Below are 17,999 nucleotides of genomic sequence, written 5' to 3'. Positions count from 1 at the left end.
AGGTTAATAATTTAACCTACAAGTCATTGTTCTTTGTCCGTCGAGGCGAAAGAAAAGCTTTTCTGGGAGCAGGGATGGTGCAGTGGTGAGAGCACTCGCCTCCCACCAATGTGGCCCGGGTTCGATTCCCGGTCTCGGCGTCATATGTGGGTTGAGTTTTTGTTGGTTCTTGTCCCTGCACCGAGGGTTTTTCTCCGGGTACTCCGGTTTTCCTCCCTCCACAAAAACCAACATTTCCAAATTCCAATTCGACCTGGAAACAGTGGATGGAAGAGCCACCCCGTGGAATCCACTAAAACTCTCATTTATTTATTTATTTACTTCCAACCATATATGCAAAATGTAAATTGCTCGTTGACGCTAACAATTCAACTGGCTGTTCAATTGGCTGTCTGCACTTTGCTCAAGGCCAGATCTGGGTCGTTCTCACCGGCGAGTCGAGTGAAATTGTTTTCAGCCGTTGAAACAAAACAAAATTCTCGACCTCAGCCCAGTATTAAATGACCGTCTTATATTGTCGTTTGCTCGTTGCAGCTGAACATTCTTCAAAGTGCGTCTGCATTGCTGAAAGGCTGCGTGCGATTTCTGAAGAACATAAAATATTGAAAACGCCGACAGGGATTCATGAATACGTCAATTTCGTCCTTTCGCATTATTGTATTATAAGTGCTTTCTTCCAGCTCTAGATAACGCCAGCACTTAAATACTTTCTCTTCCACATTGAAACTCCTAGTATATTATGGGCTATTTTATACCGAGGTGACCAAAAAAGCAAAAAGGGCAATTTTGAGGACCCCAGATGAAAGCGAGTAAGTTCACTGGCCTTTTCGTGAATAAGAATACTCGGTGACTATCATGAGTCGCGTAAATCGGATATCTAGGACTTATATGAAATACATCTTGGTTAATGATTATGACAAGAGCTTAGAACTCAGAACTGCCAGTAAAGGTTTGGTTTATTCACTCGATCTCAAAATACAAGCAAGTTAGTCATCCATCCTGCAATTCGAAAATAAACTTATCGAGATTCGGTAAAAAAAATAAAAAAGCTAACTTGTTACACAGACACGAGAAATACCTACGAAAGCAGGTGAAAATTGCTAGTGTACAATGCTAAAACAAGTATCGGCGACTTTAATCCTGTTTTTTAACGGCTAGTACGTCAAACAAGAACCACAGAGTGTCCTCCCTGGCTCTGCATGGAAACTAATCATTCGCGGTCAATGAACTTAATTCTCATTGGTCGGTCAGGAACAATAAGAAATTCACTTGTTAATCCAACTGGTTCCTCGTGATACTCCAACACAAACCGCTGAATGACCTGCCATCAGAAATAAAAACAAACGTACATGTATAAGCACTTTATAAGCACTAAATAAGAACATAATTTTCACTGCCTGCCTCGCACCCCACTCGAGCTATTGCCAGCGCAGTCCGGCATTGTTTGACCTTTAATAATATACATACAAAAATTTCTCCAATCTGATTGGTGAAGAGCGGCTCAATTTATCCTAAATGTAGTGCAGAAATGTGAAATTGAGTGCAGAAAGTTGAAATTAGTGCAACAAAGGTGAAATTAAAATGATTGACAGGTACGCGAATTTGCAAATCGGCTGTCTGGAAACAAAATGGCGAACAGGTTTGAATAGAGTAACAGCATTTTAATTCGAAGTTTAAAGGAAAATGCAAAGAAACTCAACAAAGCACAAACAACAGGCTAAAAGTTAGGAGGTCTTGGACAGCAGAAAAGGGCTACGACCAAAATATTGAAAACTATGAGCCGGAGGCAGTCAACAAAATTCTCGAGGATGTGCGCAAAGAAGACGGGAAAGACTATACGAGCATGGCAGTCTTCGCACTGCAATTAAACGTTACCTAAGAAGGTAAGGTTATAAATACTCCACAATTAGAAACCAAGAGTAAAAAGGTTCGAAGCAAGTTCTTGAAGGTAAAGCTCGACTACTGCGAAAACAAAGTTGGCTTAAAGTCAAGCGGCTGAACAAGTCTCGGAAGTCTGACAAACACTGAATTAAATGAGCTGTTGAAAAGCAAAACGCTTTGAAGCACAAGTCCTGGTACAAACGGTTTGGTAGCTCATGACTCAATATTTTGGCGTAGAGCATCATGTTGAAGATTTCCATGTCGGCTTGGACGAAAACAAACGTTAAATTCATTGAGAACCAGACTAAAACACGCCAGTCTGGAGCCCCGGCCCGGCCTGAAATCCAGTCAGTTCGAAAACATGCCGAGGACGGTAATTGACTTCAGACTTCTTTTAACATTGACTTTAAATCGGCTTTGTGATTTGAAAACTTGCTCTTTTTAGAGTGCAGGTATTTTTAGCATGTTTTCCGTACGTATGAACATGTATGTCAACCAAGCTTGTCATTTTTGAAACCAGTCAAAGACATGTAGGCGGAGCATAAGCTGACGGACAAGAAATAAACAAAAGCTCATGTGAAATTTTTGTATGTATATTATTAAAAAGTAATCACATGATTTCTCGCGTGCAATTTGGAATAAATAAGCACTTGTAAAATTTTAAAAGACCACAAATTGCACTCGCCCTGCGGGCTCGTGCAATTTTGTTAGCCTTTTAAAATTTTGCTCGTCCTCATTTATTCCAAATTGCACTCGGAATCATGTGATTACCTATACAAACCAACCAGTTTTGACAGTTGGCAAAAGCAGAGATGCACCATTCTCATAATCAGTTCAACTTTTAATATTCCGTTTGTCGGCGAGTCCAAAAACGAAAAACTAAAACTAAAACTAATGCTTCCTCGTGTTGAGACCTCCACTCTTCTTATAAAACATAAAACATAAAAACTTTATTTATCCAAGGTATTCTTACCTTCGCCGCCAACAAGTAGAGCTCAGTCTCCGCTAAACGCCGCCCTGCAACAAACAAAATTAACGATTAATAGGAGCAGCAGTTAATCAGCAAATTTCTGCTGTGTGTCAAAAGTCGATCTCCGAAGTCTGGTGTTGACACTGGTCACATAAGGGACCTTAAGTAGCGACGACGACGACGGCAACGAGAAGGTCAGGAAACAATAGTTTTAATTAACAAAACACTGGCTCTGCAAGTGCGTTATAAACTTTGGTACATTTCTTTGCCGTCCTCTTCAAAATAACGACGTGAAAAGACCACATTCAAGGTTTTATGGAGAACGTGAACGCATGATAATTAATTTTCCTTTCTCGTGCTGAACTTTACAGCCGCCCGTGCGACGTTAGCTCCTGGACAGTTGGGCCACATTACACAAACTAGATGAGTAGAAATCATCGCGAATTTATTCAGAAAACGCGAAGGTAATTTTTTAACTGCCGTTTTCGTTGGCGTCGTCGTCGTCTCTGCTTAAGGTTCCTATTATCATATGTCACCACTGTGTGTTGCGAATCTCGTTCCCAGAGGCCTCTTCGATCTCGACTGGAAGGGAGAGACTTGTACTCAATCATACTTTGAGGTCCCCGACGAATGTCGGTTAATATGAATAATATGCTAATAAATTCCGGAAATTTCGGTGACGAGTAAATGGACACGCTGTTTTACTTCGCTCTATTAGAAAATTTCCGAAATGGATGGAAATTCAACTTTGAAAAAGGAGTTCCTTTCTGCTGGTTGGGAAGTTCGTTACGGGAATCGTGATCTACATTGATTAAATTTAGATTTCCCATTATTGACACTTGTTCCAGTTTTTTTGTGGCCATCCCATTTGCCTTAGGAAATGGTGGGTTGTTTGGCACTTCAATAGGCCATTTTACAGTTGTGTACTAAATGACCTGACCTTGGATTGTAAGCGAGGCTGGGGGTGACCTTGTTTTGATACAAACCTCACTGCTTTTCATTTGTAGATCATGCTGTTCTTATGCTAACTAGTTTACATTCACATATGAAAAGTGGTGAGGTTTGTATCAAAACAAGGTCACCCCCAGCCTCGCTTCCAATCAAGGCCAGGTCAATAAGCACACAACTGTAAAATTTGCCTATTGAGACGCCTTCTTTCCGAATGGAAATAGTTAACTATCATGGTTAGTGTCAACACCGTTAGTGAGCCAACAAAAAGTAACATTCTATGTCTCACAGTTTTTCGGGTCGTCTCACAAAGATGAAGTTTACTTGGAGCAGCTGTTACAGTAAAGTAACCAATAAGTATACTTACCAATGCACATGCGCGGTCCCAGTCCAAACGGGATTGAGGCGTAAGGGTGGATATCGCTGTTGTTTATGTCCAACCAGCGTTCAGGTTTGAATTTCAGAGGATCCGGGAAAAGTTCTTCTGCGCGTCCAGACAGAAAATTGGAATATATCACTGAAGTCTGCACAAAAAAAAAAAAAAAAAAAATTCACACCAAAGGCTTTTTTTTTGTTTGTTTTTTAGCAAGGTGCATCTTCAATTTAATACACAATTCTTAAACGTTGATTAGCCTTTTTTTGAAAAACAAAAACAAACAAAACAAAACAAAAAAACAAAACTGCTCACATTTCCGAGCTCTCATATTGACTCGAAAGGAAAAACACTCAAAGCTACAAACCTGTCCCTTTCGTCTAGCCAGAAGCCAAAATAGAACCATTCTCGCTTCCAACACGCGCGTTTGTCGTACTGAGAATCTAGTTTTTAATACAAGATTGTTTCCAGTGCTGACTGTTCTCTGTGCTCCTCGTGTTTGTTGGGAGTGACCAGGAGTGATCAGTTTGGTTTTACAATTGCTAAATTAGACTCATTCAGAACAGAGTAAAAACGTAGACGATTTTACACTACATTTTCACTTCCTTTATGTCGAAAGAGGATCCTTCAGTTGACGAAGTAATGTATGTTTACGCATGCGTGTACCCAAAAACCCTTTCGAACCTCCCAAATTTGGTATCTTGCTTGGCCGGGGCCCGTACAATGTAAACGCGGTTGGTCTTAATATACTCACCCCCGCAGGAGCATGGTAACCAGACAACGCTGCATCCTTAGCCAGGACACGTGACCAAGGGAGAGGATCAGGATACAATCTGCAAGATGAAATTAACAATAAACTGATAGCGGGAATTAAGCAACATAGTAATCTTGTTTTCGTTCCTTCCCCGACTTATTTATTGACCCTGGTTTGAATAAGCTTTATTGAGCTATTGCAAGAAACGGTGCCTTGGACGATAGTGGCGATAGTATTATAGTCACTGACTAAGTTTGTTTGATTTTTCACCATTCTCGCTGAGTTGTCGCAGTTGATCATCATCATCATCCTTATCATCATCATCATCATCATCATCATCATCATCATCATCATCATCATCATCATCATCACACTTATGTCCAGAAATGCATGCTAATGGGTTCATGAACTGTATGATAGACATCACAAGGTGTCCCCTAATCTTAATTTCCACTAAAAGACACACGATTCTATCAAACATGATGTCATATGAAAACGACAAAAAGGCCTGTTTTATATGAAGTACCCAAATTCAGGGTTAGGTGCATTTCTGGACATATATCATCATCATCATCATCATCATCATCATCATCATCATCATCATCATTTAAACAGGGCAGTTCGTCCATGAATCAACCGTACCATTTTCGCATAGTCCCCTACAGAGGTGTAGGTTCTCTTTAAGATTACAAACGCAAGCGACAGGGTCGGTCCCATTGCAGAATAAAAGAATTCTGGATATTCGGCCAAATGTTATAGAGATGCAGTATATGAGCACAGAGATCTACGATAAAGGGGATACTGAACAATTATGCTAAAATTTACAGGGATACGGTGCATCGAGAATTATAGAGGCCAAGCATTTTTAAAACATCATATTTGAGATACAGTAGTTACAATTGTGAAAGGAAAAGGAGAGTTTTGCCCCGCAAAAATTAATGAAATATGGTGTGGGGATCTTATTGTAAACAGCGTTGATATGTTTGTCCCGACAACGAGGACGTTTCACATCTTATTGGTCGTGTAAAACTAACAAATGAAATCTAGCTAAAACCGAAACGTTTAAAATGGATTTTCATTTCTGAGGCACGTTACATAAAATATATAGAAGTCTTAAACGAGAATGCTTATCCTTTATACCTCAATGTTTCCTTCACACAAGCCTTCATGTACATCATTTTCGCAAAGGTCTCAGGAGTGAAGTCATCATCGGGTCCAATTATTGTGGACACTTCTTCATACAACTTTTCTTGCACCCCGGGATTACAGGCCAACTCATAAAGGAGCCACAGAGCAGAAGTCCCGGTCTGAGAAAAAAAAAAAAACATAATAAGAGAAGCAACTACACAGGGCTTAAATCAGAGAGTTCAATAGACCTGCACCCTTCAAAAGCTCTAATTACTCTGGATCCTTATAAGCTGCAGCTTCATTGGTTTTCAGGTCTGGGATCATTGTTCTGTTGTTCGTTCTTTTGTCTTCGACTAATGCTGCAAATGGTGCATGTCGCCCCAAAGAATGGGAAGAGATGGAACAGCTAGCGGGCGAGGTGGGAGGGGGTAATATACAGCTTATGAGGGTAACGTGTGTATTTTTTTAAAGGGTGTAAAATAACCCGGCAGAAAATGGTAGTGCCTGTCTAGAACCACGCCCCAAACCCTCCAAACGTTATTCTGGTAACTTCTCAGCGTTTTTTTAACGGTTGGAGCTTCGGATAACATTAAAAAGAACAAAATTAAATAAATAAAAAAGCAAGTTTTTGTCCTGTCTAAGAAAGGCTGGTCTCCGACAAAGAATAAACTGCAAAGGACCGGAAACGGAAATGCTGCAAGCATACGGAGGATCTGTAAAAGATCTAATCAGCCAAAAATAAACATAAGTAGCTAAAATAACTGCAAGGCTGATCTGACTGCGCAGAAAACTTAACACGACAGCGACATGATAGAGACCACTATCATGTCGCTGTCGCGTCAGATCAGCCTTGCAGGTTGTCACACAACGCTTGGAGAGACAGTTGCGTGTCGACCAATGTCTGCGCAGTAGGTACGTATAGTAATCTCACCATTTCTATTCCTGCCCTGAACATCATGATAGAGTTGAGAGTTATTTCTTCAAGCTGCAGTTCACTCTTAGTCAAAAGGAAAGTCAGCAAAGGCACAGCTGGAAACAGTAAATGAAATCACTCTCACATACAATAAATATTATACTTTGACGTTCCCTTTGCGGGGATTTTCAGTGACAATATGCTAAAATTAACTACAATTTAGAAAATTACAATTTAGAAAATTCAGGATAATTAGATCAAAGAAAGAAGGTAAAATACTTGTGATCAGTCGCTGTTTAAAAAGTCCTCCATTTTATCTCGATCTAAGATGAAATTTAGAAGAAGAAATGGTTTCCATAGTTTTTAAGCTACGTGCAAACTTTTTCGGAGATTTTTAAAAATTTAGTCAATCAGAATGGCCCATTTTACAGTTTGCTTAGTGATTTGGCTTTTAGCGAAAACGAGACTGAAGTTGACTTGCACTACTTTCATATATATGTAAATAAAGTCGTTCTATCTACTTTGCGTTTACCTACGAAAGCGGCGAGTTTTACTACCAAGAGAGTTACGTGAGCTAAGAACACTTGCACAGTTTACTGCGCCTTTCAATAACATGCGGACTCTGAAGTTTAAAATTCAGCCAACCGTTTCCCTTTTCACTGCCGTCAATCACTAGAGCGGACCTCTTAGAAAACAACGACGTTTGGCTCAACGGGGTCAAAAGGTCATGTTCGTGCGTTGTGATTGGCGGATTTCGATCCACTTTGTCGGTTTCTGTATTTTTGTGGTCAGTCGGTTGTCTCCGTAATTATGATTGACGGCAGTAAAAAACACAAATCGTTAGCTGGGGTTGAAGTTCAGAGTCCGTATGTTATTGAAAGGCGCAGTAAGGTCAGAACATTTACTTACTTAATGAACATGGATAGGGCCAATCATATTTGTAAAAGCGATGCTTAGTTCATTTTGTTATATTTTTCTAACTATTTTTTACCGCTGTTTTTCATGTAAATATTTTTATATATTTCTTATGTGCTGGTCACCGATTAATACCAGTCTATCAACCTTTGTTGGTTCCTTTATCAGGATAAATAAAGTTATTATTATTATTATTATTATTATTATTATTATTAAGAATGTCAACTCCAGCCTCGCTTCCATTCAAAGGCCAGGCCAATAAGCACACGACTAAAAAAATGGATTATTCGAGAACTTTCTCATTCAGAATTCCAGAGATCTTCATTTATTGACTGTAATAGTTTTTGAAGCAGTAAATAAACTGAATTAGTGTATATGCACACTATAGAATTGTAAATCATATGGCAACATTGGTATAAATGTTAATTGTACCTTGATTTTCAACGAATTCGTCTCCTCCATCAGCCATTTCCTTAAGTCTTTTCATCCTCTCGTTAACAAACCCGTGGCCAACTCTCAAAACAGTATCCAGATTGTCGCAAAGTTTTTTGTACGAGGATGACTTGTAACTAGTGTATCGCAAGAGCAGCCTTTCGAATCCTCCGTTTAGCTTTCCCATCAGCGTGAAGGACTCATTTATCGCTTTGACCATCTGCACTGTTTCGTCGTTTGGTGGATCATTAAAAAGACCCACTCTGAGATCAAATACCACGATACCCATAGCTTCAACAAAAGCAAAGCAACAACAAATTTTATTGAACTATCAAAGACTTATCACCTTCAGGATAAACGTGAAAATGGCGATGCAATATTCATTTAATGATGAAATCACGGCCACATAGCAAAAAAATTACTATTGCTATTCTATTCCCTGACTAGCCTAACTATTCTTTGCATTATTTGTTACAATTTGTTGCTGATTAGATCCTTAACTACAGGATCCAAAACTTTTATTTTGTCGCAATGGTCCTTTAAAACACAGTTACTGGCTTTTACTGAATAAACCCAATTTAAGAGGTTTTTATCGTTACACAGCTGTGACACCAGAAGGAAAATGATTAATGGGAAACTGTAGACAACTTTACTTGGGTTTTCATTTTTACCATTGAGCAAGAAGTCACAGGAAAAAATGTTATTCGATGGTTGGGGTTGGTGGACGGGGAGGCAGTTAAAATAATTGTGGATGGAAGGAGTTATAAGCCAATGTTTACCATGCACCATTATGACATGAAACAAGTACTGCATCATTGGACCAATGATGCAGTACTTGTTTCATGCCATCATTCTTACTGTTTATACTTATAGAAAGTGGTGGCATTGATCCATCACAGAATAAGTAACGAAAGGTATTCAAAGAAAACGGTGTCAGACACCTACAACTTACTTTCGGCAGCAAATTTGAGAAGAACTTCCTCCAGGTCAGGTATCTCGTTTTCCAATCCAGCGGTTCCTCTCATTTTCACCATGTGTTCAATGGCGTCTCTTGCCATGTTGCAAAAGCTTCCCAAGTTGTCTCGCACATCCCTGGGTCGGAGAAGTTTTGGCGCCATAGCCTTACGTAACCTACCCCAGTCTTCATTTTCCCTGGTATAAAATACGATAATGAGCTCTTTACTAGTGATATACACATTAGAAAACATTCCAAAACTCATTAATAATTCATAAGCCCATTGACCTATCAAATGGTCGATAAAACATCACGTGCAGTGGTTTTAAAACCCGATAAAACCTCCTCCTTATTAGTATGCGGTGTTTAATGTTTTTCTCGTATGCTAATTTCCAACGTTCACAAAAACATCATTGCTATGAACTCTCTTACCACACGCTTTTCCAGGAATGTTTTTGAAGCCGTTCAAAAAACTCGCAGCACGTGTTTTATCAGGTCTAAAACTACTCGGCTACGCCTCGTGGTTTTAAATCCCGATAAAACACTTCTGCTCGTGTTTTAAACATTACATAAACGATCTTCTACAGCCGGAGCCGTGATTTAAAAACAAATACGAATAACCTTATTTTGGTCAATAAAGTAAACCATGGAATGTGAAAAAGCTAAGCGTCGCAGGAAACAGGAAACAGGAAAAAAAAAATGATCGAGATACAAACATCTGTCGAGCATGTTTTCTACCGCATAAGTTACTCAATGCAGCTGGAAAATTCCCCGAGTACGTGTCACCTTAATTAAAACCCAGCTATTTTCTTAATGGAAAATTATACCGGGAAAATCATGTTGACCTAGAGTAGTACACAAATTTATTGATATTTTTTCCTTTCAAATCTGTGATGTGAGGACCTCCTATGTCCTATGCACGTCCTCTAAACTAATTGAGTGTTTCCATTGTTGCTCCAAAACACGAGAAACATCTGTGACTACCGTGATATCATAGTTGATTGAGGGACTGGTTATAAAACCTTGCCATGTTCAAAGTTGATAACAATGGTGCTGCAATTTATGTTGGAAGGGCCGCGACCGTGCACAATCCTTTGTTTTAACGTTCACACTACAGCTGTATATTTTAACGTTTCTATTGGCCAGTTCCTCCAACACATTTCTAAATCTATTGGTGTTTGTGCACGGTCAAGGCCAAAAATGCTAACAAAAAGATATAACAAAGAAACTTGTTTGGCTTCATAACCATTCTCCTATATTAACTTTGGTGATATTAAGGCTAATTTATACTTAATATTAATCGGGCCGATTTGGCCCAATTGACAAATCGGCTCCAACGCTGCAGGACCTACAGGTGTATATAAAGCAGGTCGATTTTCACCCAGCGCCACATAAACAGAAAAAAAAGGAAAAAAGAAATGTTAGGTGCAAATGGAACCATTTGAAAAGCATTTGTCATTTAAAGTTTTTCAGATAGGCTTTTGCTGAGGCCTAAGAAGAGAAGAGATGAATGCTCCCGGTGAGGCAAAATAAAAGCCTTGTAGAGTTTGATCACGGTGAGGGTAAAAGACGGAATGAGTTTGCGGAATGGCATGTAGCATGACCGCAGAGTCGTACCCAGTCGCTATTTACGTATTTTGTGGGGTGAGAAAATTGGATACGAGGATGGATTGAGGCGCGAGGCATACCTGCGGAATGGCATAATTATGTGAAACACGATATTATGCGGGGAATAAATTAGCTGAAGAGCGCGTCATGTTTTCGCGCCAATTTTGTAAGAGCAGCAGCTTTTTTGATGCTGCGGACTCTAGCCGAATATTAAACAACTAAACAATAAATAGAGGATTAGATCGTCTGATTACTGATTAGGAAGAAGTGAGGGTGAAGATTTCGATGAAAACTGTTTATAGTTTTCGCATTCAAGGAACTATGCATATATGTAAATTAAATTTCATGTTCACTTTCAGCCTTGCGACTTCGGTTGACAAAAAGAACGTGGCAGCGTGTAGTCTTATCAGGGCAAAAGATTGGTCCTTTAACGAGGGAAAATAATAAACATTTATCTTCTTTTATCTTCTTTTATCTTCTTTTAAACCCTCGATAAAGGATCAATTCTCTTACCCTGTATACTCGATGATTCATTTATCATGAGCGGGAAATATGGCGCTGCGTGACTAATATTGAGATCTGAAGGACCTGAAGAGTCTGGATAACAAATAGTATAAACGAACACCCCCTTTATTCGGCCACATCGATATTGGGACCGGCACTTTTTTGTGCCCCGAATGAATTAAAAGCCCAGTCATTTCCTTGGTTTTAAAACCTCGTTAATCCGACCACCCCGTTATGGCCTACGATCTCTTTGTCATGGCCCGAAGGTGGTCGTATTGACGGGGTTCCGCAGTTTTTAAAATTCAAAACTTCTCTCACATTTTGAAACTGCGAAGAATGCTGCATAAAAAAGGTCAATGTATTGAGGTCCTCCAGCTCCGACTATTCCCCCACGTCGTCCAAAGTCGTGCATAACAGTGGTAGTTTAAAAAAGGGTGTCAGTTAAACGCGGGGTCGGAGTCGGGGCCGGGTTCGGGGAATCTTTTTTTTTTATTAATTAATTTAGTTTTTTGTGTCTTTTTATTTCTTTTCTTTTTCTTTATCCCAAACGCCGATTTGTATTAGCAGTCCATCATTGCTATATCTCGAAGTTCGCATACGAACCCATAATGGAAATGAAATACAATAGAGCTCATTTGCCAGGGACATCACCGCAAACGATCCGCGTCATATTTTAGTCAAAACAGTCGAACATAGAAGCTGCACAAATTTCTTTTCTAGTTCAGCGCCGAATTCGATATTGCAGAAAACGACAAGACAAATTTTTTTTTACCTGAAACAAAGGTTTTTTTTTTCTTTTTGGATGCATGAATCTCACTGAAGAGTGACAAGTCTACGCGACACCTCGCGCGTTTTAGCCTTTTTAAATCTAGCTTACACGAGTACATGTATGTTTTTTTTTTCAGAGCTAAATTGGTTTTTAAAGGCCTTCGCTACTCCCAAGTATTTTTAGCGGGTTTGGAAGATTTGATAGAGCCTTGGATTTAACCATCGTATGCTCAACATCACAGGTCATTAGGTCATTAGGTCTATAGAGCACATTCTGCTCCTTTATTCTCCAAATTAAAAATTTTAGACATTTATCAAATCAATACGTTTCAAATAGCGAAATTTATGTACTGTTATCATAACAACCTTTTGCCTCCTTTGTTTTTCAACTTGTTTTTTACAAACAGTCAAATTCATGGCTATAGAACCAGAACTGCCACCAACTATCGCGTGCATCGTTGCCGAACTTAATCTGAAAAAATTCACAATTCTTTACCAAGGCCCAAAGATCTGGAATTCCCTTCCTGTTACAATCACTTCTCTGACAAGTTTTCCCAACTTTAAGTATAAACTGCTAGAGTTTTTAATAAAATAATCACTGAATTGACAAAGCCGCACACTTGTTGCACAAACTATGTAAGCATATATTGTTAGGTACGAGGTGGCCTCAACTATAAGCCTGGTGGTTTCTAGAGCTCACCTCGCTAAACATTAACCACTCAATCAATTGTAAATATATTAAAGAAAAGGCAAAATAAACACTGAATCTGAATCAATCACTGAGATTCACGCATTCAAAAAAAAAAAAAACCTCCTTTCAGGTAAAATTTTTTTGTCTTGTCGCTTTCTGCAGAGAGCACGAAGCGCGATCGTCAGAGCGAGCGACTTTGAGAAAGTCTCGGAAAGATCAATACACGACTGGACGCTTTCTGGCACAGCTACATCCCTCCAATTTTTTTCTTAAAATCCTTTTCCTTGTGCCAAAAGTTTCCAATTCATGCATTTTTCAGAAGTGATGTTTTATGAGAATTATTTGACATCGGATTTCCATACAAACACTGTTATTTGAAGCCTGTTTGCCTTCCCGTCAATATGGCGTCGAAAACCGTGATAAGTTAGGCCTATAAGACGAGGACGAAGATCAAGATGGCCTTACCGCTACCGTTCTGCGCGCTCGATTCGAAGGCGACGTTTCAGTGAATGATTGTTTAGTACTTGGATATATTTCGCCGAAATGAAAAGGCGAAGAATTTCGTAGTTTGCTTTAACTTGTCTCTCCAAACTCGATTTTGTTCGATTTGAGAATGCGAGAGAGCACAGATGCTGCAAATGGAAATTGCACAGGCCCGTCAAAAACTCACTTTTGATGGAAGTAATAGTTTTTAAAAGTCTGATCGAGCGCGTTGACAAACAAAGCATGATAAATTTTCTGCGATGACCAATGGAATGGTCAAAAAAATTGAATTTTTTCGATGTCCCCAGAGTCTTCCCGGCGTTGCCCCGCTGACCAAAAAGCCTGAAGACTCTGGGTACGAGATTGCAGGTTCCGCGGGTTCCGCAGGTTCCGCGGTTCCGCGGTCTGCAGTTCCGCAGATTAGTGCTACCCCCAATTTTTTTTATATCGACGCATGTTCTCATTAAACAAAAGGTGCAGTTAAAGCGCGAGCTTTGTTGAAAACACTGTTTCTAGCAGATTTCCCAGAAGCGAGAATAACAGACAACTTTGTTGGAATAAATTTGGCCACGGTTTGTGGCAAGTTTAATTGAACAAATTATCAAACTCATAAAGCAGCAATAAAAATTAAAGTACAATCTCCTGTTGATAAATAGGGCGACAAAATTTCGCCACAAGCCACACTATGTGGCTTAAGCCCCAACAAAAAACAAAGCTCGCACTCAACTACGGAAATGGCAATGTAATGAGGTGAGAAGGCGTGCCGAGTCGCAGCCCATTGTCTGACCGACTCCACAGGCATCCCCACCCACTGCGGATAGAACCCAAAAGTGACATATCACTTGAGACCGAAAAATACATGTCTAACGAGTTGCAGCCCAATGACTGACCAACGCAAAAAGTCTAAGAATAACAACAACTGAAGGCCGTAAACGTTGCTCCCTTGGGGTAACGGAAATACACATAGAATAACATAGTCAATAAAGGTAGAACGAACGGGAACGCAAAAGAAATAAAATTAAAATCAGGAAAGAAGTGATAATGCAAGCCGAGTCGCAGCCCAGTGTCTGACCGACTCAACAGGCATCCAGACTTTGAAAGTAATGTCTAACAAATTCAAAACGGGTAGTGACAGCATTATAGCAGCCCCTGTCTGAACTAACATGCTGTATATAATGGCCATGTTAAAAGGCGTGGCGTGAAAAACCCCATGTGCAAAAATCATTAGTTCGCCTGAAGAACTTCCGACCTCAAATAGACTTTAAAAGCATCGGATTTCCAACGACCCAGAGCACGGATTTGCGCATCAGAATAGCCCCGATCAGCGGCATGACAAGCACCGCCGATACGAAAACTATGACTTTTATAGCGACTGGTGTCTAAACCACAATAAGCCAAGCACCGCTGTAGTTCGATATTGAATTGGTGAGCAGAAATTGCTGGGGATCTGTTCAATCTGATGGCGAGGAGAAGAAGGAAGAATACCTCGGGAAAATTTCTATTTCATAACCACGCTTTATCATTTGCTCTAAGCTCATTGGCTACCTTACGGTGCTATCCGCACCTGGTACGACCCACCTCCACCGGATTATCACGTGAACCCCACCACGCCTCGATATAAATTACATTATGTCGGGCCATAATGTTTGGTTATTCGCTACAATATGTAACCGTTAAATGTTCACAGCGTCTGATAAAACTATTCTCGGACAAAGTGAAGGCCAAACGCATTTTTAAGTTCCGACAACAGTTTCATAAAAGAATAGCGAAGAAACTTCCCAGCTTTTCCTGAAAGCTTACCTGGTTTGACAGCGAGCCGGGAATAACTTACAAATGCAATTTCCAAAAGCGGCAAAATTTGTTAAACATCGCATCGAGGAATATTTACCCCCTTAATTAAAAAAATTGGCTATAAATATTTGTGATTTGAAACGGCGGGCGAAGAAAGCGCTTTCGGTGGGTAGGTCACAGGTCAAGTTGTAAGTTGTAAGTTTTATTGACCCGACCGGCGGGGGAGGGTAGCGGGGTATTTTTCCTCACGACCCACATATTTTATTGGACGTTGACACAACTATAGTGAAATAAATTCTGGGATAATAATGTGGAATTAGATAACAAATGCGGTAAGTGGTAAACAATAAAAAGTATTCATCGATTTCTTCACCCTCACTTCTTCCTAACCACCGATCAGCCCGGGCGATCAGGCATGTTCTCTCACAGCTGCAGGCTTGTATTTCCTAATCAGCCCATCTGTTGCATTTTCCGCAACTATATGGAAAAAGCTAATGCTCTTATATTAAAATTGGCGCCAAAAACTGAGACGCACTCTTCAGTTAATTTATTTCTTTGAGTCATTCCGCAAACATGCCGCAGGTCATGCCACATGCCATTCCGCAAACTCATGCCTCCTTTTACCCTCACCGATGACACTCGTCACAACCTTATAATACGATCGTTTTGGCCGCGCGCAACATGGAGACACTTTCCGGCGCTAAATTCGAACCTTTCAGGAATCATAATTGCGGATTGAGAAGGTTTTGTTCAGTAAAACCCACATATTCAGACCGAGAAATTCATAAACTAACAAACCATGACAAAAAATTTCTACTTCATAGGCACTTTAATGAATTGTAAATGAGTTTGAGAAAGTTCTTTATAAAAATGACTAGCCTGCGAGCAAGCTCTCTTGGGGCTGGGGGGCGGGAGGGGGAAAGAGGAGAGCTTGCAACGATGTCTCAGGAATTTGAATGCCGCCCCCAATACTCCCCGCGGCTCCCTGCTGTCCTAGCTGTCAGAATTTGGCCAATAAGCGCAAACCGAAAACAATAGCAAACGTAAACAAACATGTGAAAGGTACAATATACACTTCGAAAGACGGGAATCCTTGCTGACAAAAACTATAGTTTCTCTGATCGAGTATGCTTACCGAGTGCCACAAAACTCAGAAAATTTAGTGAAGGATTTTACTTAATTGTGAGCACACTGAAAGCCGATTGACCAAAAGGTCGAGGTCACAAATCAAATGTCGTCCCAAGGGTCAAGCGAATCTTGCCGACTGCAGTGTCAACGCCACAAAACTACTGGACATAAAAAATGTCGAAAACTTGACACGGTCCGGCCAGGGAAAAAAGAAGCAGTGCAAGGAAATCGGAAGGATCACAATTTTGCATACGGGTCTCCGAGAACGAGGACGCAATTCTCAATATCGACAATGTGGTTTCATTGGAACACTCAACTCGTGTGAAATTTGTGATGTTGTGAACGAGTAGCAAAGCAGACGTGTGAGTGCCAGATCAAAAAGAAATCGTTGTGCTTCTAAAGAACGTTGCCCTAAAAAACTGGCATTTCGCTGCTAACGCCGTACTGAAGCACTCGGAATTGAGTCAATATATTCAGAAAGCTTTAATTTGTGGCGTAAGCTGAAAGATGTTCATATTTTTTTCGGCTGAGCCAAACACCAAACAAAAACTTAAATTTGGCCTCAAGCTTGTCCCAAATCTCGTAGGTAAAACTGCAAGAACATCGCTACTTTGAATTGAAGCATAAGCAGCTTGACTTTGCTCGGGTTTTAATTCCAGAGAAAACCTAAGTTATTTAGAGAAATTCTCGCAACCTTCACAAATAGAAACTCCGCCACCATTTTTGTGTTGACAACACGACGCACGCGAAGAGCAATGACGTAAGCACCAAATTCAATATCCACCAATCAGCATTTTGCGTTGAAAAATTCAACGCAGAAATGAAAATTTCTGAGACATCGTTGCAAGCTCTCTCCTCTTTCTCCCTCCCGCCCCCCACCCTCAAGAGAGCTTGCTCGCAGGCTAAAAAATGACATACCTGTGCTTCTAAGGTGTATTGCCTATCGTCTGTTTGCTATTTTGTGCTGATTTGAGGCCATTTTAGCGAGTTATCCCTTCCTAGGTTTCCCACTCCTAAGAGAAAGACTTTCAATTATTAATTTCAGCGTGAGATGTATGTACTTACAACAGGCCGAGGCTCGCCAATACCATATTCTTGCTTGAGAAATATTCTCGCAAAGCCTCCAGCATATCGCTGGCCAGTTTGGGATATCTTCCTTCAGCTTTGAAGACGGCTTCCACATCCGTAGGGCGTTTGATGTAAACTTCAGTCTTTCCCATCACTGTCTCCTTGAATATCGGCCCATAATACTTGAACAGCCTTTCTTGAGTCGCTATCAATTGAATCGATTTGGCATTCATGATGTGCTGAATAACAGAACCGCAGTAAGGTAGTCCAACTGGGCCTGGTATCTCGCTGAACCGGCGAACGTTCTTCGGTTGGCAGCTCTGCAAAGCACTCCATCGGTTCCATGCTTTGCAGAGCTTATCAAAGGGATTCAACAGCCAAGCAAATATTGATAATAATGCAGCAAGGATGAGAGTAAAACCTGCTTCCTCCATTTTATGCTTTGCAACCTATTGGAGAGTTACTTATTTCAAACTCTCGTACGTTGTTGCTTCGCGTCCGGGCACTTGATTGCAACTATGACTGCAATTAATTTAATTTATTTTCCTAATGCAATGAAGCGCGAAGATTGATCATATGACAACAAACAATAGAAACAGATACGATTATCACACAGCGTGAGATATCTTCACAGCGTAAGATATAATGATAAAGAACTTTTGAGTCGCTATCAATTGACTCACTTTTGA

The 17,999-nt window shown here is 40.2% G+C and overlaps 1 protein-coding gene across 1 annotated transcript; it reads right to left on the bottom strand.

The window, feature by feature from the left end:
* Positions 1-938: 938 nt before the first annotated feature.
* LOC146456718 (cytochrome P450 10-like) lies at positions 939-17,827 on the bottom strand. Its single transcript, XM_085092684.1, has 9 exons — positions 17,308-17,827; positions 9,267-9,466; positions 8,315-8,605; positions 6,986-7,083; positions 6,067-6,233; positions 4,927-5,005; positions 4,167-4,323; positions 2,855-2,898; positions 939-1,321 (listed from the first exon to the last, which is right to left on the bottom strand). Exons 1-9 carry the CDS (start codon positions 17,742-17,744, stop codon positions 1,211-1,213), a joined length of 1,584 nt encoding a protein of 527 aa, XP_084948810.1. The 5' UTR covers positions 17,745-17,827; the 3' UTR covers positions 939-1,210.
* Between the last annotated feature and the right edge of the window lie 172 nt (positions 17,828-17,999).

This window comes from Pavona decussata, unplaced genomic scaffold, assembly GCF_977016875.1.
Source record: "Pavona decussata unplaced genomic scaffold, jaPavDecu1.1 SCAFFOLD_254, whole genome shotgun sequence".
In the NCBI taxonomy this organism is placed as follows: domain Eukaryota; kingdom Metazoa; phylum Cnidaria; class Anthozoa; order Scleractinia; family Agariciidae; genus Pavona; species Pavona decussata.
The sequence above is the reverse complement of the archived record's forward strand: the minus strand, read 5'-3'. Positions and strand labels throughout refer to the sequence as shown.